The 21,452-nt window shown below is 49.9% G+C and overlaps 1 protein-coding gene across 1 annotated transcript; it reads left to right on the top strand.

The window, feature by feature from the left end:
- The first annotated feature begins 5,973 nt into the window (after positions 1–5,973).
- Positions 5,974–20,261, top strand: OAZ2 (ornithine decarboxylase antizyme 2). The gene is given in 6 exon segments (XM_075045760.1): positions 5,974–6,110; positions 9,497–9,572; positions 9,574–9,654; positions 14,944–15,119; positions 16,952–17,037; positions 18,755–20,261. Coding segments are annotated over 6 exon segments (573 nt in total). The 5' UTR covers positions 5,974–6,090; the 3' UTR covers positions 18,889–20,261.
- Positions 20,262–21,452: the final 1,191 nt, after the last annotated feature.

Genomic DNA, 21,452 nt, shown 5'->3' with positions numbered 1-21,452 from the left:
TGCCAGCAGCAAGACACCTCCTCACCACCTGCATGCTCTCCTGTGTGCTCTTTTTCACCAATTTGTCCTCAGATTTCTCCCCTTTTTGTCTCTTGGTGCCATGCACCAGACCCTGCACTGGGAGGCTTTGGCCATGTCCTGGAGCATGACCTGCTCCATGAACAGCCAAGGAAAAGAGCTCCGGGCACAGAGGAGCACGGATGACACAGAGAAGCAGCTTCCTTCAGGGGAAACAGAGGCAGGGAAACACAGGACCATTTATTTTGACCAAGAAAGAGGTGACCTCCCAAGCTAACCTCTGCTGGGAGAGCACTGCTCCCACAGGTATGCGTTGCTGCCAGCTCTCGGCTGACGCAGTCTCAAGCTGGGAGCCGCATGCCTGAACCTCACACCTACACATTCCCATCTTTGCTGTAGGCTTTGTACTTCACGGCTTGCTTTTTCCATCACACTGCATCCCCAGGTTCTGTTATGCCAGGAGATCACGGGTAGAGGGACCGCCTTTTTTCCAGTGTTTGCCGGTAAAACCCCTGCCTGCCTTTCCAGGGCAACCCATCCCGACACTCTGTGCTTGGAAGGACAGCAGGTTTGTTAGGGACTTGCTTTGGCATGCCTTCCACAGTAGCATCTCACCCCATGCCCATCCCATCATCCCAACAGAGCCCTCTCTACCATCTGCAAAGGTGCTGGCGCTGGCCCAGAGCATCATCCCAGAGCGCAGGGCTCATCAGTGACACGCAAGTCCATAACAGACCCACCCTGTGGTGTCCTATCACCAGCTCTCATCCCCCTGACACCATCCAGCTCCTCATCCCACCCCAACACACCCCAAATTCATGTTGCACGAGAACACCTTTGATGCACATCCCACTGGCACAAAGAAGGACGATGCCTCTTCAGAGCACAGCAGAAGGAAGTCATCCCTTGCTGTGATTTCTGTATTCCTTCTTCTGCCCATACCCCAGTTCAAGGCCTTGGACGTGCCAGTTATCGCCCAAGCTAAGCTTGGTGCTCAGTGTGCTCTGAAACACGACATTCCTTGACCTGCTTTTCTCTCATCACTAATTCACACCTAGCAGATTTTCAACTCAGCTCATGTGTGAACTCTGTGCTGGCACTACTTAATGCCTAAATAACAAATTCTGACAAAGCTCATTAAAAAAGAAAGCCATTGATGTCAGCAATGTGCCTTAAATCTGACCCCTAGCTCCAGGCAGGCCTGCCAAGGAATCAACTCATCCCATTGGAAATATAAAGGAACAGCAGAAAACTGTATCAGCACAGCTTGGAAGGAACCTCTTCTTTTTGTTACAGATGTGAAGCAGATAGGAGACACCGGTTAGCAATGCTAAACAGTCCAACAGTTTAAACAATTAAAATCCACCTCCAAGATGGACACTTGCATGAAAACCTCAAGACATGATTCCAGCCTCATGGCTGCACAGATGGACCGGCTTTAGGGGATTTATCCACGGCTCACCTAGAAACACAGGGAGAGAAAATCCCAGGAACACTCCTGGTGCTGCTATGGCTGTTAACACGATATAGACATGTTGGCACAGGAAGACCAAACTGGCAGCTGGGCTGGGAGGACCGAGGTATGAAAACAAAATTCCCTGGCAGTGTTCATTTTTATTTTTCCCCTAGCAAAACAAGAACCTCACATTAAAAAAAAAAAAAAAAAAAAAAGCAATCACAAAACAGGGGATGAAAAGGCTGCTGTTGAAAACATAATTACATTCCCAGATATCCATACAGCCCTAGAAAGTTCTGAATGACATGTTTCTAAAGATGTTTTTAAATAACTACAGGGTATTAATTACATATAAAGCTACCAACCCTTTTCTATCTCTATTTTGAAACTTGTGTTTGGAAGTGTTTTCCATTAGGCAACACCTTTCAAACAGAGACAGCTATGCAGCACTGCTGTGGGTACTGAGGAACTGCATCTGAGGCTCTGGCTGGACATGGCACCTATTGTGCACCCCAATGCTGGCCACGCTTCACTCCGACGGGGAGGGCACAGCCAAAGGACAGGCGTGTGGTACTCTCTGGGGGAACGGGCACACGGAAGGGCTACAGCCCACCGCTTCCCTGGTACAACCACCTCTGAAATAGCGCTGTTTTCCTTATCTGAGTGGCCGCATCACTGCAAGGTCAGCAAGAGACCCTGTGACTGCATTGCCATGGAGCCGGTTGAGCGGGTGAACTCGCTTCTGGCTGTTTCTCACACAAAGGCAAAGACAGTGTGGCCAGGACTGCAGCCAAGGAAGAGCACGGAGCAAATGTTCAAGACATGGCCTGTCCCGCAGGGACCCTGCTTTCCTCCACAGCCCTCAACATCTGTGCAGCATCTCTGTTTTCCGTCCCATGTGCAAGAAGGCTGTGACTGAGCGGTTGTCCTCCTGTTGTCTTGTCCTCGCCTGTCTCCATCTAGCGTCTTCCGTCTCACTGTCAGGCAGCTCAGAGAGGCTGGGGCTACCTGCCAGCCCAGCCCCAGTCCATGAGCGGTCACCAGCTCCAGGCACAAATGAGCTCTGGGTCTCCATTCCCTAGCTGGCGAAAGATGTATCACTTCTCTTTGTAGTTCATCCTGATGGATTGTTTAAGAGCTACATAGTCCACAATTAATCACAATAAGTAATGAGATGCACGACTACTGTTTGCAAGCCTCTAAAATAGAAAGGTTGCAGATGTCATCTGCTCCACATCTAGAATTTGGGATAATTAATCCCAAAACACAGTGTGACAAGCAGCAAAGCTATGAAAGGTGCCCATCCTACATCAGACTGGCTGTATCAAAAAAACCCTCATACAAAACCAGGGCGCAACAGCACTTTTCATTGCCAAAACCCCAGGCAGGGCTATAAAACTGTTTCCAGGCCAGGAGAGGACACGGCAGAAACAATTTTACAAAGGAGTGACGCGGTGCTGGCAGAACTGAAGCATGGCAGAGACGGCTAGTGTTCTGCTGGGCTGCCGCTCGGGCTACCAGGCTTAAATCATGCACAGAGCTCTCAGAACTGGGAAGCTGCCTGCAAACGGCTTTTATTTGAAAAATACAAAAGGACAGAAGGGTGACAGTTCAGCACATAGAAGGGTGGCAGCGCCCAGCAGAGCCTCACTGCTTATAGCAAGGGCAGCAAACAAGGGACAGCAGAAACACCCTCCTGTGCAGGTGAGAATGAAAGTGGTGCAGGGCCTTGCAGAGCAGGGAAAAGGAAAGCCACGAGTGCTGCAGGCAGTGTTGCCAGGTGACGAGCGAGTGCCTAAGGAGAGGACAGGCAGGGCGTTCTGTCTGCTGGAATAAGTCCAAGCAGCGTGTTTCGTCGCTCTGTAAAACACCTGCCTGCCTGGGAGGTGTGGGGCCTGCGGGTGCTTGCTGGGAGCTCAGGGAGGGCGGGGGCGGCATGGAGCTGCCACAGCCTGGCCATGCACAGGACCCGCCCGGAATATCCCACAGCAGCTCCCTGTGTGGGGAATGGCCTCGCATGGCCAAGAAAGGCAAAAAAAGTGCCCACTGGACTCTGCTGGCAGCAAAACCTCAACCAATGGTGACACTGCGACCCAGTTGTCACGCCCAGCCTCACCTGGCATCTCTGCGCCACCTCAAAACTGCGGCGCAACAACACTTCTCATTGCCAAAACCCCAGGCTCATCAATGATGAGCCCGTTTCTCTGAGCAGGATTACTGTCTTCCCTTCTCTGCACACAGGGAACACTGAGGCACAAAGCAAGAGACATAGAATCAGAGAATCATTTAGGCTGGAAAAGACCTTTAAGATCATTGAGTCCAACTGTCAACCATGCCCACTAAACCATGTCCTGAAGTGCCTTGTCTACACGCTTTTTGAATACCGCCAGGAATGGTGACTCAATCACTTCCCTGGGCAGCCGGTTCCAATGCCTGACAACCCTTTCAGTAAAGAAATTTTTCCTAATATCCAACCTAAACCTCCCCTGCCACAACTTGAGGCCATTTCCTCTCGTCCTACCACCAGCCACCTGACAGGAGAGACCGATCCCCGCCTCGCTCCAACCTCCTTTCAGGTAGCTGTAGAGAGTGATAAGGTCTCTCCTCAGCCTCCTTTTCTCCAGACTAAACAACCCCAGTCCCCTCAGCCGCTCCTCATAAAACTTGTGCTCCAGGCCCCTCACCAACTTTGTTGCCCACGACAGGTGCTCCCAGGGTTCAGTAATAAGACAGGGGATATCAGTGATAACCTCTTTGGCTTCGAGCCCCTTGGCTATCGAGATCTCTCTCAGAGCACCCACCACCCTCCCCAACAGGGGCACGCAGGCAGAGACACCTGAACCAGCGGCACCGCGGCAAAGCATTCGACAGCCACAAGCAGCAGCTGGAGACCTTGCACTTCGCAAACTTTGCTCAGCACAGATGGGGACACGGAGTGACACGCAATTAAAAAAAAAAACCTTCCTGGGGGGATACAAAAATAATACCGTGTACATTCCAGCTTCCCGAACAACAATCGCCTGAGAAGCCTGCACTGTGGGAAAGTCTCAGCTCGCTTTTCCTGCGTATTATAAATAGAATTATGGCTGCAAGCAGGGCTTTAAACACGGAGGAAGGGGGAAAAGGCCATTTAATGGGCTCTGTTTGAACTCAGGCTCTGGCCAGTGTCCAGCTTTCTGCAGAACAGCTGGTCACTTCCTGCCGAGCAAAGGCCAGTGTCGCCACGCTGGGAACCAGGAAGCCCAGGCCAAGGGCTGCCTGTCAGATCCTTGAGTCCACGAGCCCACTCAGGCCGTCGCACCTTGGGCTGCCACACACGTCACTCAGGAGCCTGCTCCGCTCCCGCCTGGGGACAGGCCTGTGTTCTCCGATGTGTTGCGAACACCAGGCAGACAGTGTGAGACCAGGTGAGTATGCGTGAACTTCTCCAGGACTCCAACATGCAGGGCTTGCATCAAAGGGTCTTGAGAGCTTCTCTTCCAGCAAACTGCTTGGATTCTGACCCCATGTGAAGGCTCAGCACCCACCAAACTCTGCGGGACTGAAGCCCACAAGTTACTCGCACCGCCTGGTTCTCCAGGCTCCTCGTCTTTGTCCAGGTGACTGCCACTGCCTTTCCCTTATGGGTACGCTGCTCATCACAAGCCCCTGCAGAGCCCTGCCATGGGCAGCTCAACATCCTGTTATCCACATATTCATTCCTCTCTTCCTTCTTCTAGCTCCTACTCATCCAGGTTATGAGCCTGCAGTTCCCCATGCCACCTTTTAAGCCCTAGCATCATACTTTAAGCAGTATACCACACATCAGAGCCAGTGGCTTGTTCTGCAGTGGTACCACCGGGGCCCAGCAGTTCATTACTCAGTCTCGCTGCTCCCCAACCTCTTCTCCCACCACTTCAACAGGAGCCAAAAACCCTCCAGAAAGCTTTCAGCCTCAGGGCCCTGGCCTCTTCCACTGTAAGAGACAACGCAGACACGCTTCAGTTTCCCGCCGCGGCGTCGCCGCTCCTCATCCTTCCTCACACCCCCGGCCGCAGGCTGCCTGCTCCCCACCCCCGTGGCGGCAGGCTTTACTGCCAGCCCTCAGGCCTGCCGCTCCCCCGACACCTGCCTCATGGCCGCCTTGCCCGGCCGTGAGGCGAGCCAGGCGTCGAGGGACCGCCGTTCCCACGCTCCCCCGCCCACTCGCGGGGGTTGCCAGCAGCCCCACGGGCGGGAGCGGGACGCTGAGGGATCCCCTCACAGAGCCAACGGCCGCCAACGGCCACCAACGACCCCGCAACGGCCGCCCGCCGTGGCGTCACGGAGCGGGGCGGGGCGGGGCGAACGGGGGAGGTGGTGGAGGGCGGCGCGCCTGCGCGCTGGGTAGGCGGGGCGCGGCGCGCGCCTTTGTTTGGGGCGGCGGTTTCCCAGGCTGCCCGGCGCGGGGGGGCGAGGGGGGGCGGGGCCGGGCCGGGCCGGGCGGCGCGCGGGGAGGGGGGCGGGGCCGGGCGCGGGCCCGCGGGGTCAGTCAGAGCGCGGCGGCGGCGGCGGCGAGCGAGGGCGGCGGCGGCGGCGAACGGAGCGGAGCGACCCAGCCGAGCCGGAGCCTGAAGCCGAGCCGGAGCGAGCCGAGGATGATAAACACCCAGGACAGGTGCGGGGCGGCGCGGTCCCCACCCTCCCCGCACCGACGGGCCCACCCGCCGCGGCCTTCCGCGCCCCTCAGAGCGGTGGCGGCCGGGCCTGGGGGTGCGGGCGGGCGCTGAGGCGGGCGGGGGCGGCGGCGGCTCTCCCCCTGTGGATCCTCTCCCCCTGTGGATCCTCTCCCCCTGTGGATCCTCTCCCCCTTTCTTTCCCGAGTTCAAATCCCCATCGGAGCAGCGCTTCTCCGTGGGGGGAGATTCCACCCCTCCCCCGGGCGGGTGGCTGGGCTCCTGGGGAGCGGGGGGCGGGGGAGGCACCTCGGCAGCGAGTGTCTGAGCACCCTTTTGCTAATAAGAAGGCTTTATCGCCGAGGAGGGTTTGTGCCCTCCCTTCCCGCAGTCCCCACGCACCTCTGAGGAAAGGTGATTTCTGCTGGCAGGTTGGTTATCAGCAGGCGTGAACTCACTCGGTTTGTGTCTGTTTTTCTCAGCTGACCAAATTATCTTCGTGTGTCTGTTGTTTAGAGTCCCAAAAGTGTCATTTCCTGAGCCTCTATCGTACCATGTAGATAAGCGCCCGGAGGATATGTGTAAAACAGCCTTGTTTCTTGGCCGTTGTATGTACGGTCGATACTTGAGCTATGCTGCGTTCATCAGATGGTTATTTACAAGTTGCACCTCAAATCAGGTTCCTTAATAGGTGACTTGCAGTGGCTGGCAGCATAATATCTTATTATTATGGGCTAAGTGTTTTGTAAAGGGGCAAAAAAGAAAACAAATACAAAAACTTCATTTTTGTAATGTCAGGGGAGCTGCATGGATCCTTCCATCTGGTCTAAGTGTTCAGCACAAATGAAACCCCCAAAACCAAGAAAATGTGCAGCTTTTAGACCCCAAGGTGCTGGTTTTTGTCGTGGTCAGAAAGCAGTGCTGGCCTGGGGCTTCAGGTGCAAGGGCTATTGAAGAGCAGCCGTGATAGGGTTCAAAAGTTGCCAAGTTGTCCTTTGCGCTTCCCAGGGACAGGGCACAGGGTTGAGATCGCTGGAAGCTTAGCGAGTTAAAATTATACCCACTGGCTGAAAATGTACAGTTGCTTCCAGCTCCCGTTTCAGGCAGGACTCTGTCAAGAAGCTTCTGCTTGGGAGTTTCTTCAGGGCAAGGCCCTTGGTGATCTAAATCCATCTTGATCTAAACCAAGCTGCTGGAAAGCAGCTTCTCAGAAGAGAGGCTAGAAGGGAGCACAATCCTAGTTTTTAAGCTATAAACAGGCCTCAGAGAGCAGAGTTGCAGTGGGCTGCTCGCACGCAGATGCACGAAGGGATCGGACTTTGTCGGGTGCTTGCATAAACTTCTTCCCAGGGTGCTAACGTGCATCTGGAGGAAGCAAACCCTCTTTTAATCTGCGCCCACACACACACATGCTTGCTCCCCAGCATTGCCTGATGGTGCTGCCCTGCATGTGCTGCTCTCAGGACCCTCGCTGGCTTCCACTGTGAAGTTTTGGGGAGGGTAGCAGTGGCGTGCAGGTCTGGGCTAGGCAAAGCCCCAGTGCCCCAGGCAGGGCTCAGCAGCTGAAGGGGTCTTGTGTTTTGACTTCTCCATGTGCCAGAGGAAGCAAAACTGGGAAGTGTCTTGAACTGCTTTGCATGAAAACTACAGCCTCTCTCTTTTTTTTTTTTTTTTTTTTTTTCCTTTTCCCACAACTACACTTCATTATCCAGCTTCTTGATGCCTTGGCTGCAAGTTGGAGAGAGCTATCAATAGTACATTGTTGACTGGGGGGTGAGGGAGGAGGGAAGGGAAAAACAAAGCTGCCAACAGCTTTCTGGGGGTGGGGAACGGCACAGCAAAGTGCTTTGTCATGCCTCTCGACATCCACTACTACTGAATACACACTGGTCCATTGATAGCCCCAGTCATGCCGTGAGGAGGGACTGTATTAACACAAAACACCACTGAGCATGTGTGCAAAGGGGTTTGCCCTGAGACTTCTTCACTGCAACTGCTTAATATCTTTTCCTAGTGTATTTAAACAGCCTTTTCTCCAGGAAGTGTCTGCTGTAGGCCATGGCACACGGGAATGCTGCTGGAGAGCCCAGTCTAGCAAACCTGGAGAAGGAGGAGGACATATGTGGAGGAAGAATATATGTGTTTCCTGTAGAAAGATTATTTTGGTATGAGGTGGCAAGCCAAGATCTTAGCAAATTCTGCCTGTGTCATAACTGCGTTTGCGATCTATTTTTTGGCATTCAGAAATGCCAAATTTCAGTAGTTCGTTTGCAGTCTGGTATCCATTCTAGCATACTGTATAAGCGGTTCAGGTGATTCTGATAGTGCAGCTCAGTACTTGGTCTTTGGATGCTTAAGCCTGTCTCCCTCGTGGAGAGGGATTAGAGTGGAAAAACACTGTCTCGGGAACAGCTCAAGTGATAAGTTTTAGGGCAGACAGTAAGTTGTCAATACATCTGCAGAGTCTGTCCATTATAGGCTTGTTCCTCGCTCCATGTGCTTATTGAAAACCCTCACACCTCCCTTTATTTTGGTGGTGTTTACATAGCTTTGCACTTGTGGGTTTCATAATGGGAACACTGGGGAATGACAGGTTTCTCTGCGTTGCTTTTGCAGGCTTTGTTAGAGGAATACCACTTCTGTGCCGTGCCTCAGCAAAGAGCTTTTGTGGTACTGATAAAGGAGGCAATGCTCCAGAAGTAAAATAATTTGCTTTCATGAACTTCCTAGAAGCTGGAGCAGATATTAAAGCCTGCGTTCAAAGTGATCCTGAAAGACTGTGTGCAGGACATCCAAACAAACTCAGAAACTGCAAGGGAAACTTATTTTCTTGCTCTTAAAAGTAGATCTGTGGGGTGGACTTGTAATTTTTAGGGCTGGGGTGAAGGATGCTTGTATGATATTTCATTTGCATATGAAAATGTCAGCTTGGACGTTGTAGAGCGTGTTGAAAATATCTGAAGAACCAGCCCTTTCACTCCTCTTTTTGAAAATGTGAAACTTAAACCTCCTCCTTCTGGGTCCTGTTGATCTATTTGTAGATATTTGTCTATAGAAAATGTGTGCTCATCTGGTCATGCGTTTCCAGCCATCTGCTATTGGCAGTCTTCCAGGCATCCCTTATTAGCATGAGGTTGCTCAGCACTCTCTCCGGGTTCTTGGCTGCAAAGCCCCTCCTCCATTTCTAACAAAACACTGCTGGTTTCTGATACGACTTGGGCAGCGAGCATTTTTAATGTAGACGTCCGGGTGCTAAAGCCCTGATCTGCTGCCTCTCAGGTGCTGTGGAGGAGCAGGGATACGAGTGGTTTGGGGTTATGAGGAGCTGTAGCATCCGAAATGTGATCCCTGCTAATGTAACCTGGTGTTCTCTCTCTTTTTCTTGCAGTAGTATTTTACCTTTGAGTAACTGTCCCCAGCTGCAGTGCTGCAGGCACATTGTTCCAGGGCCTCTGTGGTGCTCCTGATGCCCCTCACCCACTGTCGAAGATCCCCGGTGGGCGAGGGGGTAGCAGGGATCCTTCTCTTTCAGCTCTGATATATAAGGTGAGAAAGATCTGACATCTATATAATGACCTGTACCCATGTTGCAACCGTGTTTGGTCCCTTTCGCAGTCTGATGGGGATAAACACAAATAACTCCAAGGTAGTAAGTGGAAGAACAGTTAATTTTTCAGCAACCCTGTTGGCAGGTTGCTAAGCTGCATGCAGTGTTCTCCCTCTCCCGCTTAAATATCACCTGTTTATTAAGAAACAAGAGACCTTTTCTCAAAGGTGTGCAGCAAATAATTCACTAGCCCCATTCCCAGAAGCCTGTTCCAGCTATTGTTTTGATAATGCTGGCTCTGCATACAACTTCTTAAATGTCTCTCAAAAAGAGGAAGTGGGAAGCAGAAAGGTGAAATGCAGAGAGAGAATGGTTGATAAGCTCCTTCCTGTGCGCTAGTCCAGAAGGTAAAGCTGTCGGAGCCTGGGAGCTGCCTGAACTGATGTACAGAGTAACTCCTGACTTCACAAAAGGGAGAGGCAACTGTCCACCTCACAGACTGGAACGTTTCTAGAACACGCGCATAGGATGAGGCAAGATCAGGAAGGCTTTGTATCTGCAGACTTGCTTAGAAGCATGTGGATCTGTGTAGCTCTCATTTTTTGGCCCTCTTCTTTCTACAGGACCTTTCCTTTCGAATGAGGAGACCTGGCTGTTCCTTGCTGTAGAATAATTGGCTCTTGTGCAACTTTGTGTTGTGTTATGGTGGCACACATCTGTCTGCCTTCTGGGACAGGGGCTGCTTTTCCACATGCCAGGGAGTAAAGTCCTATCAGATGAGGTAGCCTAAATTTATGCTCAGCTTGCAAATTTGGCTGTTCAGGCAGGAGTGTTGTCATAGGTGTTAGACTTGATTTTTAATTACCCTGTGGGAGGCACACAGACTTTATATGATGAAAAGATACAGGCCTTTTTGGGTCACAGCTACCAAAGTCTCCTCTTGAAATTCATGAGAGAATCGCAGACCTCGCAGCTGCTTTCAGAGGAGTTTTCTTTAATGCAGCCTTGGTGAATTTTTAGCACACACCTCACCCGCTTACCTTGTGAATAAATGTCAAGCACTGTAGCCTCTTAATAATAATGTAACATCAGCTTAACGCTGTCGAGTTGAATTGTCACAGATGTTAGAAGGGTATGAAATCCGGAGAAGCAGCAGAGCACAACGGGCTTCCTGTTAGATAAAGAAGATACATAAATAGCTTCAAGGGGGCCCAGGACAACTAATGAATTCCCTCTGGGTGGGAGGGGACGAGAAATAGGGGATCCTGCAACTTAAACTCCTGCAGGCCAGCTTTGCCAAGCCTTGTGTACACACCAGGCAAGGTCCAAAGGCAGAAAATGGGCTCAATGTGGAGGAGATGCTGGTGGAAAGAATCAGTTTGGAGACTTTGAAGTGTTTGATTTCCGTATGGCCTTGAATTCGCACAGAAGCTTTTGGCAGTGGTGTGTGTAGGCAGGGGCTGCTGCCTGGGGGGATGTCATCTGGATAGCTGCATCCCAGAAGTATGGATGTAATTCTTTCTGGGTTTATTGCTGACAAAACCTAGCAGAATCTGTCAGAAAATCAGCCCTTTCTGTAACATAGCTCATCCCAAACCAGAGCAGGCTGTGTTGCCCAGTGGTTTAAAGTCAAACCTTAGATGGGGGTTACCGGGACTCTCTCTGCCCCTCTCAGTTGCCCACCCAATCTAGCAGTGTTGTAGTTACAGCAGGTGGAGTTTTTTCAGCCAGCAAGCTTCAGTGTGACCTGGAAAGGCATCTGGACCCAAAAGCTTAAGTCCTTTTTCCAGCTGTATCAGCTATTCTAGTTCAAAGGGATGACCTTTCTGAACAAGCCTGCCTCCTTCAGAGCATGCAGCACAGTGCTCACATACAACAGCGCTATAAATTAAGCTGCTGGGGCTTCCTATAGTTGTTGGTATTTTTGTGTTAAGAGACTTAATATTTGGCCCTTCATCAACGGAGCTTTACTTGAGCTGGGAACGCAATAATGATCAGCATCGGTGCTGCACAGCCAGGACGGCCTTTGTGCGAACAGACGTGCTCTGGCTAGCAAACTTGGCAGGAGGCTGCAGGTGTAGCACATGCCAACAGTAGGCTGCTTACACGAGTTTCTCCAGTCACTTGGCTATGGTAGATCATAACATCCTTTCTTCTTATGCTGCCAACACATAGGGGCCTCCCCCCGTCCTTCTCAGGACATCTGAGGAGCATAGCTGGGTTGGAAAATCTTGTGCCCGTTGAATTGTAACCAAGGGGAAGCTGGTCCTTGTGGCTTTACTTCACTGAAATGGAGCTGAGGGCTGGAGAGCTGGTGGTTTAGGCAGCTGTGTATAAAAGATAGTCTGGTGGGGTTTTTTTGCCCATGATAGTGTGGTGGTGGGGGATTTTGCAGGGTGAACTAAAACCGAACATTTGTAGCGTAAACAGGATTTTGCTTTGAGCAGCTTCCAAAGAATTCTGGGCTGCCTCTTCACAGGAACAGCTTCTCTCCCCGGCATCTCGCTGTCTCTATTTTGATGCCTAGAAATAAAATATCAGCTGCCCAAGACAGGCTGTGTAAACGTAATTCCCACTGAACCAGGGGAACTGGTTCTGTTAATCCCTGCGGTTGTGCTGCCTTTGGTTCACGGGCTGTTGCATTAGGGGGTCTTAAGTGGAAAAAACCTCACTAGGTTTGGAGTGCCGGGCGTAACTTCTGGTGACAGAAAGGCTAAGCCCGAAGGCTCGGAAAGCTTCTCCCTTCCTATTGCAGGCTCCTGTAAGTCTTTCCGCACAAATGCATGCGTGTGCCTCCCCCTCCGATGTGTCAATCCCAGCCTGCTTTTCTCAACTTCCTCGCCCTGTTTTTGTTTTCATGAAGTATAAGAAAAGAAGCATCTGTGAGCTTTTCTTGAGAGAAGGATCTTTTCCGAAACAGAGATGCTTTCTGCATGGTAACAACAACTGTAAAAGGCTCCTATAAAGCCACTGGTGAAGGATGTGCATAAATTCTTCTTGGTTTTGTTTTTTTTAAATACACCTCTGTAGTGTGGAGCTCTCTCTGGGCTCAGATCTGACTCTTGCCGCTGGGTCTGCGGTGGCTTTATCGGCAGCAGTCTGATTTAACTTGAGCAGCTGTCAGTAGGTTTCTTGGTGCGCTTGGCTTAAAACTAGTAAAACCTGACAGCAGGCGCAGCCACAAAAACTTCTTTCAAACTCAATGAATAAACTTATTTCCTACAGGATATTTATTCTGATGAAGTGTAAACTTGTTTTTCAGCTAAGCTTTGTGGGCTTTAAACAAATGGCAGCTTCCTCTGCTCTGGTTACCGAAGCCAGGCAGTTCTTCATTTGCATGCGGCATTACTTTGTCGCCCGCATTAACATCCTCAATGGCTGCTTCTTTGTCAATAGTCAAACCAAGAGGGGATCTATTTTAATACATGTGGTAATAGGAATTAAAGCACTGGGACACAAGCTTGAGGAGCCTGGAAAAGTTATCAGTGATGTTTTTGCTGAACTGCTCACTGTTTTTTCAGCAATGCTTACACCTTCATAGCTTAAAACACCAACAAGAAAACATCTGCTTGACAAGCAGTGATACTGAGGAGTCTTCCACCCTCTTACTGGGCACTGTTGGCTGCTGCTGTGTTTGTACTGCCCATCTTTTAAGTGCTTCTTCACTGCAGATCCAAACTGGACTGAGTTTTCTTTTCTGTACTGGCTCCCTATGTGTGTTATGGTCAGAGATGAGGATATGTCACTACAAAGCATTTATTAAGCCTTGTCTGGTGAGGTGCTGTCTTTCTGCAGCAATGTCACTTGTTTCATTGTCAGTCCAGCTGATCATCAGCAGAGCAGAGCTCATAGTCTGCTGCTGAATTAATCATCCTGTTAAAATAAAGTGCCTGGATACTGGATGGTCACTCACCTAATGACCTGATGGAGTAAACGACCTCCCACCCCACCTGTTGATGCTGTTGAGGAGAGAGGGATGCATGGCTTCCCCAGACACTCATGTGACTCGGGAACTGAGCAGACATGACTTCTAATATCTGGTTTACTTCTGCCCTTCAAAGCTGTGCAGGTGGCTTTGTAGACGTGAAGGAATCAGGATGCATGAGCCTGTAACCAAGCAGATGGGACCAGTGCAGCTCCCACTGCAGTTCACAACGTTAACTCGGGAACCTAATGAATTTCTTCATCATTTCTTTGGGGCTCTTTGCAGTGAAATGTGGAAATCATTACTGGGCAAGCCAGCTGCCTGCAGAAATTGTCAGGAGAAGGAATGGAGTTTTAACCACGAAATTGTTTTCTAGGAACTGTTGAGCTGAATCTGAGGTGGTCTGCGTGCTTGATGTTCTAGTTAGAGCACTATTGGAGAGGGATGTCTACATATGTGGTCTCTCACAGTCCTCAAATCTGTGTATCTTCTGTCTGTTTTGGGATTCTCTCTGTGCTATGCACTCTCTTCCCTTATACCAGGAGGCAAACCATTTGCCATACCAGTTAGTTGTAAAATCTGGGAAAGCAATTTGTGGTCATCCCTTAAACAAAAAGACTATGTTGGGGATTGGGGAGACAATGAAATTGGTCAGACTGCGGCAGCAGATGCTCTTCCAGCTTGTCGGTTCAAGTTGTGTTCTTTGAAGGGTAGTTCATGAACCGCCCTTCAAAGATGTGGCTGGGACCTGCGGTGAATGAATGGACTCTCACTACCCAGAAATTTCATATAATGTAAATATGCAAAACTACATTCCTTTGAACAGGAAAACAAGACTAGAAAATCACTCTGAGGTCATTGTGGTGTGTCCCTGAACCAGTGAAAGGGGAAGGGAAAAGTATAATGTTCTTAGTAAAACTGCACTACCATTTATTTCACATTTGCTCTCTCTAGTTATACTCCCCTGCCTGTTTAGTATGTAGGACTTTACTTTTTTGTTCTTTGTTTTTGTATTAGGTTAAAATAAAAGCACGGTGTTACAGGTAGTTCAGAACAATAGCTCTTAACCACTTAGACACTTGCTTAGAGCGCTGAGACTCAGACATGAGCTTGCAGCTGACCGTGCATACCTTCATGAGCTATGGTGAGTCTCACAGTGGTGAGTTTTAGTGCTAGGCTGAAACTCTGGACACACACCAGTCTGTAAGGGCTGGTCCTTCGTCAGGAGGGTGCTGTCATTGAAAACACAGTCCTTCTGCATGCTCGTTTAAGCATGATCTCTTGTATTTTTGGTCTACAATCTCATGGATAGTTTTCTAATCCTAAAGTGTATTTCATGAGCTCTCCTCTCTCCCCTGCACAGGACGAGAAGATCACTGTTAACCAAGATGTCCCAGTGCACGAAGGGAAGCCTCATATTGTCCACTTCCAGTACAAGGTCACAGAGGTGAAGACCTCCTCCTGGGATGCAGTGCTCTCTAATCAGAGCCTCTTTGTGGAAATCCCTGACGGATTATTAGCTGATGGAAGCAAAGAAGGGTAAGTTCAGGAACCCAGAGCTGCATCCGTGACTCCACAGGGAGCAGGATTTTGCTTACATGGGTGATGCTGTGCGTGTGGGGAGAAAGGGGTGTACGTATGGCAGCTCTGTTCCTGGTTTGTGTGTCTGAAGTATGTCCTTACTGACTTGTCTTAAGAGAACTGTCCTCCTGTTAGTCCTCCATAGATATATTTTTTTATCCCCTGGTGATCATTTCGGATGGGTTACTGGTTTTTTGAGTCCCTGTGTTAATGAAAAATAAGCAGTAAATAAGCAGAGCGATTCTTTGCATGCTTTGGTATGGAAAATCTACAGGCCTTTCTCTGATTTTTTTTTTTTCTTTTTTTTTTTTTTTCCTGCTGGCCACTTGGCAAGCTATTTTGGCAAGCGTTTTCCTCTCTTTCAGGGGAGAAAAAACTCCATTATATTGATGCGCTCCTTCTCATCAGTAGGTGGATCTGCTCTTGGAGTGCTGCCACGCAGGCGTTGGGCTCTGCCAGAATCTCTGATTTTTCTCTGTTGGCAGAATACGGTAGTGTTTTGTCCAGACAGCTCTGCTCTGGGAAGTTTGTGTAAACGCAGCTTCCAGAGCAGTTACTTCCTGCCAAGTGCTTTGCCAGAGATCTCCGCTGGCGGGGAGCACTATAACATAGATGTGGCTTTACTGGCTTCCTCTGCAGAGCTCTCTGAAGTCCTCCTAAATCTCCAAGTAGGCTTCATCCATAAATGACACTAGCTAATTAAGAAAAAAAACTCATTGGGCACCTTCAGTAAGTGCCAGTGTTCTTGCTGTCTCACACTTGTCTCATTTGACTCCGAGTCCAGATAAATGTTAGTGTAATTTCTCCAGTTGGCCTGTAAATCTTTTAGCTGTCCAAGTGCCTGCTCTCTTGGGAGCAGCTTCTTCTGGGAGGGTATTTATACGCCTGTGTCACCGTGACTTAAAGTGCAATTTTGCCAGATTATTTTTAGCTAGGTAAAACAGCCTAGTAGAGGCTATAATTAAAATAGTTCATTACCATATTAACAAAACCCTTGCAAATTTAATCTCCCTCGCTGCACTCCAGTCTCGCTGACTGCTGTTTAATTAGATGTCGATTGAAGCCCTGTTTGTCACTACTCTAGCAGCCTGCATCGTAAATGGTTCAAGGCCAGCAGTGACAACGATGGCTCTGTCATGCCGATCCCCAGGGCTCAGAGAGGGGTTAATGCAGTGCTGCTTCCATCAAGAAGTGATTCCATCAAGAGGTGGCAGAAATAATTTAGCTGGAAAGGCAGGAAGCGTGGATTCAGGGTGCATCAGCTGTGCCATCCAGCTGATGTGTTCAGGAAACAGCTTTGGCTGTGCACATGCTCCTTCAGTGATGTTTTTCTCTTCTCTTCTGCCTGGTATGAGCTCCGGGTTTTTTTTTTGGTGTTTTTTTTCTCATCCTTTCCATAAAGCACAAAACTTACAGATCCCCTCGTGTGTGTTGCCAGTGGAGGGAATGTAGCCTGACTGGGGATCAGCTGCAATATTCAGCTTGCTGCGTACAAAGGCTCCTGTACAAAATCACTGGCTGGTGGCGATGGGTGTTTGGGCACGCTGGCACGCGGATGCTGAGGATAGTGACTTGTTGGGCGACTTGGTGTGAGGATAGCTCTTAGTTCTGCAGGGCTGGATAGCGATGCAGGAAGCCCATTGTTTCAGCACTCATTGTTCGCTGGAAGGGGTCTGTAAACAAGTAATCTTTCTGCCTGAAAACATCCAAGCAGTTGATAATGCTCCGAGGCTTCCTCAGGACAGGACTTCCTATAGCTGATGTTCTTTTGTCTTCCTCCTCCTTGGCAGGTTATCAGCACTGTTGGAGTTTGCTGAAGAAAAAATGAAAGTAAACTACGTCTTTATTTGCTTCAGAAAAAGCAGAGAAGATAGAGGTGAGAACTCGCCCCCGCTGTCAGGTTTGCTCCCTAGATCTAAAACGGTGCTGCTGAAGCTGTACAAAAGTCTAGTAATCCCAAGGCAAGGCTTCACGGGATGCTTCCTACTGCAGTAATTGTTATATGCATAATTCTCATGGCATTCTTACAAATTAGAAATAGTTTCTTGTGGAGGAGATAAGCCCTTTCTTGAGACTAAGGGAGAGGGAGTATTTTGGTTTTTCCAGCAGATTTGTATTGCTATCCTCCCGTTAAATTATTACTAGTACTCTCATGCAGAAAGCTGCTTCTGAATTACTTGGAGTATTTTCTTGTCCAGAAATTGGTTAATATTTCTCCTTTGGTAAGGAGTGAAGGTCTCCATTTGGCATCAGGCTTCTGTGATTTGAAAGGAGAAACCAGGGAGAAGTTACTATATGGGAAATGAACACTTATAGCTTGTTGCCCTGGTGTTCATCTGCTTTTTAAAGATCTACTGGCACTTTTGCCCTTCCTAGACTTACAGGTAATCCTGACCCTGGCTATAGATGCTTATGGCTTAAGGGGGCTGCATTAGGATCTAAAGATAGATGTGTTGGATGAGTGATTACAGCACGGAAGTTTGAGGAGATTTGTGGTGAGGTACCAAGCTATGGGTCTGTCACTTTTAAATCTTACTAGATGCAAGCTAGTAACCAAGCAATTGCCATGGCAGGAGTAATTCAAACCTTAATTCTAATTTTACTCTGCTGCTTCACTTCACAAGCTGCACTGTCTTCTCTGAAACGAAGCATGTTATTATAGCTAAGCTGTGCTGAGCCCAGGAAGATGTCATTCCATGTTATGATGCCAAGAATAATTTTCAGATTAAGTTCTTGCTATAATGCCACCACTAGCGCCGCAGGTTGCATAGGTGACCTCTGCAGTGGCTGGTTACAGGAGACATCTGCCACTGGTTTTTGTTTTTAAAAATGGGCTGTGTTGCTCTTGGACCTGGCTTACTTGTACGAGTTCTGGAGTGCTCCAGATCCTGGGTCCTTGTCTAAGCAGTTGAAATTCAGTGCTGTCTTCAAAGTATATAGGAGCTCCTCTGCATGACCGTTCAGTGGCTTGAAGTTGATCATCAGAGGGTGCTGTAGAGATTAGATGCTGCACCAGGGTAACTTTCATGGGTCACAGGGAAGTGATCACTTTAGTAACAAGCAAGCATGCATCCAGTCACTGCGTAGTACAACCTTTTCTGACTGTGACAAGGGGGGGGGGGGTGCTTCTGGACTTACCCCGCTCTGAATTTCTGTGCATAACCCATGGTGCATTTGCTGGGGGACTGCAGCGAGCTGTGCTGAGCTGTCTTGAGTTTCCACTGAGCTCTGGGTCCTCCTCGTGGAGATGGCAAATGTCTACCTAGACCCCAAGTAAGTCAATTCCTGTTTGCTGCTGTCTGACCCACTTTCAGGGCTCAAGGGGTGCTGGGACCCATGTCAGTACAGAATAAAAACTGACATGCTGCACATCTAAAATACCCTTCACGCATAGGAGCAGCTGTGATGAATGCAGGAAGAGAGAAGACCTCCTATTTGAGAGGGCTGTCACATTAAAATGGTTTCTTTCTGTGCAGGAAGCTCTGGGTGCACTCACAGAGGGTGTTCAGTGCACTTCGATATTTGTGGCTTCTAGGGTGACGCAGGTAAAGAGGATTATTCCTGGTCGTAACAGATTTCCTTCTCTTTGGTAGCTCCACTCCTGAAGACATTCAGCTTCTTGGGCTTTGAAATCGTGAGGCCTGGTCACCCCTCTGTCCCATCACGGCCAGACGTGATGTTCATGGTGTACCCCCTGGATCAGAACTCTTCCTCTGATGAAGAATAGCTGCAGCGGGGGACTCCAGTGTGACCTGAAAATGCTGTTGAGGGGAGAGAGGGTTACATCTCCTTTCTTGAGGAAAGGGAAAACAAGCTTCTGTTGGACTGAAACTGCATTTCTCATTGTTAGATTGGCCTGTGTATCCTCAGAGTTGACTATCTCATTGAAATGTGTTGCCTAGAGAACTATATATACACACATGTAATCACCAAATAGTAAATGGAAGATGTTTATGAACTGGCATAGGAGCTCTTTACGTGCAGCTGTGTGGTGTGTTAGCCTAGGGGCGCCTGGTGCCCAGGCCATGCATGGGGGAGCACAGCGGTAGATGCAGTATCAACTCCATGACTTCCCTAAACCTGTGTTGGTCCTTTCCTGATCACCCGATGTGCGCTCATCTGACAGACTACCTTTTTATTTTTCACTCAAGACTCTTAAGTAGAAGGCGTGTTTTGGGTGTTAGGCACATGGAGGAGACGTGCTCGAGTTTAATCTTTAACACTACATTAAAACCCCTGTGTGTCTCCACCTTGGGGCAACCGATGCTGTTTTAACTGGTCTAACCTTCCCCCCCCCCCTTTCTTTTTAAACTTCTTGCTCTTCCAGCTTTTGTTTTAAGCAGTCTTAACTCTGTTCAATGTTACCACTGCACTATCACAGCGTTCAATAAAAGGGGCATTCAGATGAACTTCACATAGCTGGCGCTGCTTATTTGAAAGGAACAGAGCCTGTGGTGGGCCACCTGCAGTGCTGTGATGGTTTCAGAGGGTCAAGCGAGTGTTTGGAGCAATACCTCTGACCTTTATCCTCTGCCCAAGGATGGGTACAGAGCAGGCCCGTGGCTGTCACCTCTGTTCTTCCTCCTCACCTTTCCAAAGAGATGATCTCAAGACTTGAGACACTGAGCTAATGGCTGTATCCAAACCAAAGGGGGTTGTGTGGGGGGCAGGTGTGGAGGGTGGCTCCGCCAGTCACCCTGTCACGGTGGGATGCTCTTACTGTCTGGGGGCTTTCCCGGGATGGAGCCGTGCCGGTGGTAGCTCACATTTCAACCCTGCCCCTTCTGATGCTGGAGAATGAGGTTGTGCTCTTGTCTCTGTGCCATGTGGATGTAACCTGGCTGGCTTTCTTTGAAAGGCCACACGAGAAGGGTGCATTTATAAACTGTGCCCCGGAGGCATGCCGTGAGCTCTCTTCCTGGCCTGGCTGCTTGCGTGTGGAATTGTCCTTGTGTGCTTTGTTGTGCTCTCACCCTTCTGTGGAGGATTTTGTTAAAAGCTGAAGCCGAGCCATTCCATAAACGTCATGGTCAGTGTTTTCTGTTTGGGGGAGAGAGGTGGGGCTGGGATATGAGTTTGTGTGAATAAATCATCTTAAAGTTTGTGTCTCTCTTTCCCTCCTTCCCCTCCAATGAAATGAAAGGGCTGGTGGCTGTACTCTCCCTTCAGTGGGACATTAAATCTCAAGTCTGGTTTAAAATCAGAGGCTGTGCTATGCTGATGGGAACACCTCTACCCTAGCTTTCATTGCGGTGCCAGCAGCCCCTCTAGTGCTGGCTGCAGCTCTGCAACAGGCATTGCCCCTCCTGTTCTTGCTCCAGGTGTGGTGTGGAGACAGAGGAGACCTTGGACCTGTTCCCTAGTTTGAAAAATCCAAGTTTTTATCCCTTCTTGTAGCTGGAGCTGCCCCCACTCCTCCCCTGGGCTGGCAGGTGTCTCCCAGGGTGTTTCTGCATGCTCCAGGCCCCTGCTGCCACCCCATGGTGCTCCTCTACTGGCACATCCCTAATGGAATGGGGTGGGAAGAACCACTTTGCTCCTTCCTTACGGGTAAAGTGTGAGGTTCTCGTCACGGGAGCTTGGAGTGAGGATGATCGCCTGAGCTCTGCAGTTACGAGGCTGTTACGGTGCATGTGCTTCTCTGACAGGTACCAAATACTTTCCTGCCCTGGCTCAGTCAAGTGTGGTCAAATGCAGAGCTCTCACATCACCAAGTGTCTTCTTCAAAAACACCCTCCTGAAAATCTAAAAGGTGCTTTGATTTCTCTGAGTGCTGTCTCCTGCATAGGTCGCCTCCGCTGCAAAGCTGGAGGAACCAAGCTCTGCCCTCTGGCCCCCCAGCCCCCCAGCTGCCTCCCCCAAAGGCGGCTCCCTGGGGTGATGGAGAGGGGCTTGCCTGGTGTAGGGCAGGGCCCTGGCAGGCTGTGGGGCGGCCTGGGGGGGGGGGCGGGTTCTGACCTAAATTGTCATGGCTGAGCTTGGCTGCAGCATCCGCAGGTGGAGCTGTGGGTGCTGGTGGCAGAGCAGAGGGGCCAGATCCAGGTGTGCAGGGCCTGTGAGCAAGCAGAAGTGTGCTGGGGGGCAGGACCTGCTGCCCCACTGGGCCACCCCACCACAGCCTTGGTGGCCGTGGACCGACGAGTGTGGCATCAGGAGCAGTGTGTCTGCTTAAGCCCTCTCAGATGCCCCAGAGATGTGGACAACCCCCCTCTTCCCCCCCCCAAAATCACTGGCCACAGCTTTTGGAGACGAAGGACCAGAATTCAGGGGAGCAGGAAGAAAAAGCCACCC

The sequence above is a fragment of the Buteo buteo genome, chromosome 13, assembly GCF_964188355.1.
Source record: "Buteo buteo chromosome 13, bButBut1.hap1.1, whole genome shotgun sequence".
Classification (NCBI taxonomy): domain Eukaryota; kingdom Metazoa; phylum Chordata; class Aves; order Accipitriformes; family Accipitridae; genus Buteo; species Buteo buteo.
The sequence above is the reverse complement of the archived record's forward strand: the minus strand, read 5'-3'. Positions and strand labels throughout refer to the sequence as shown.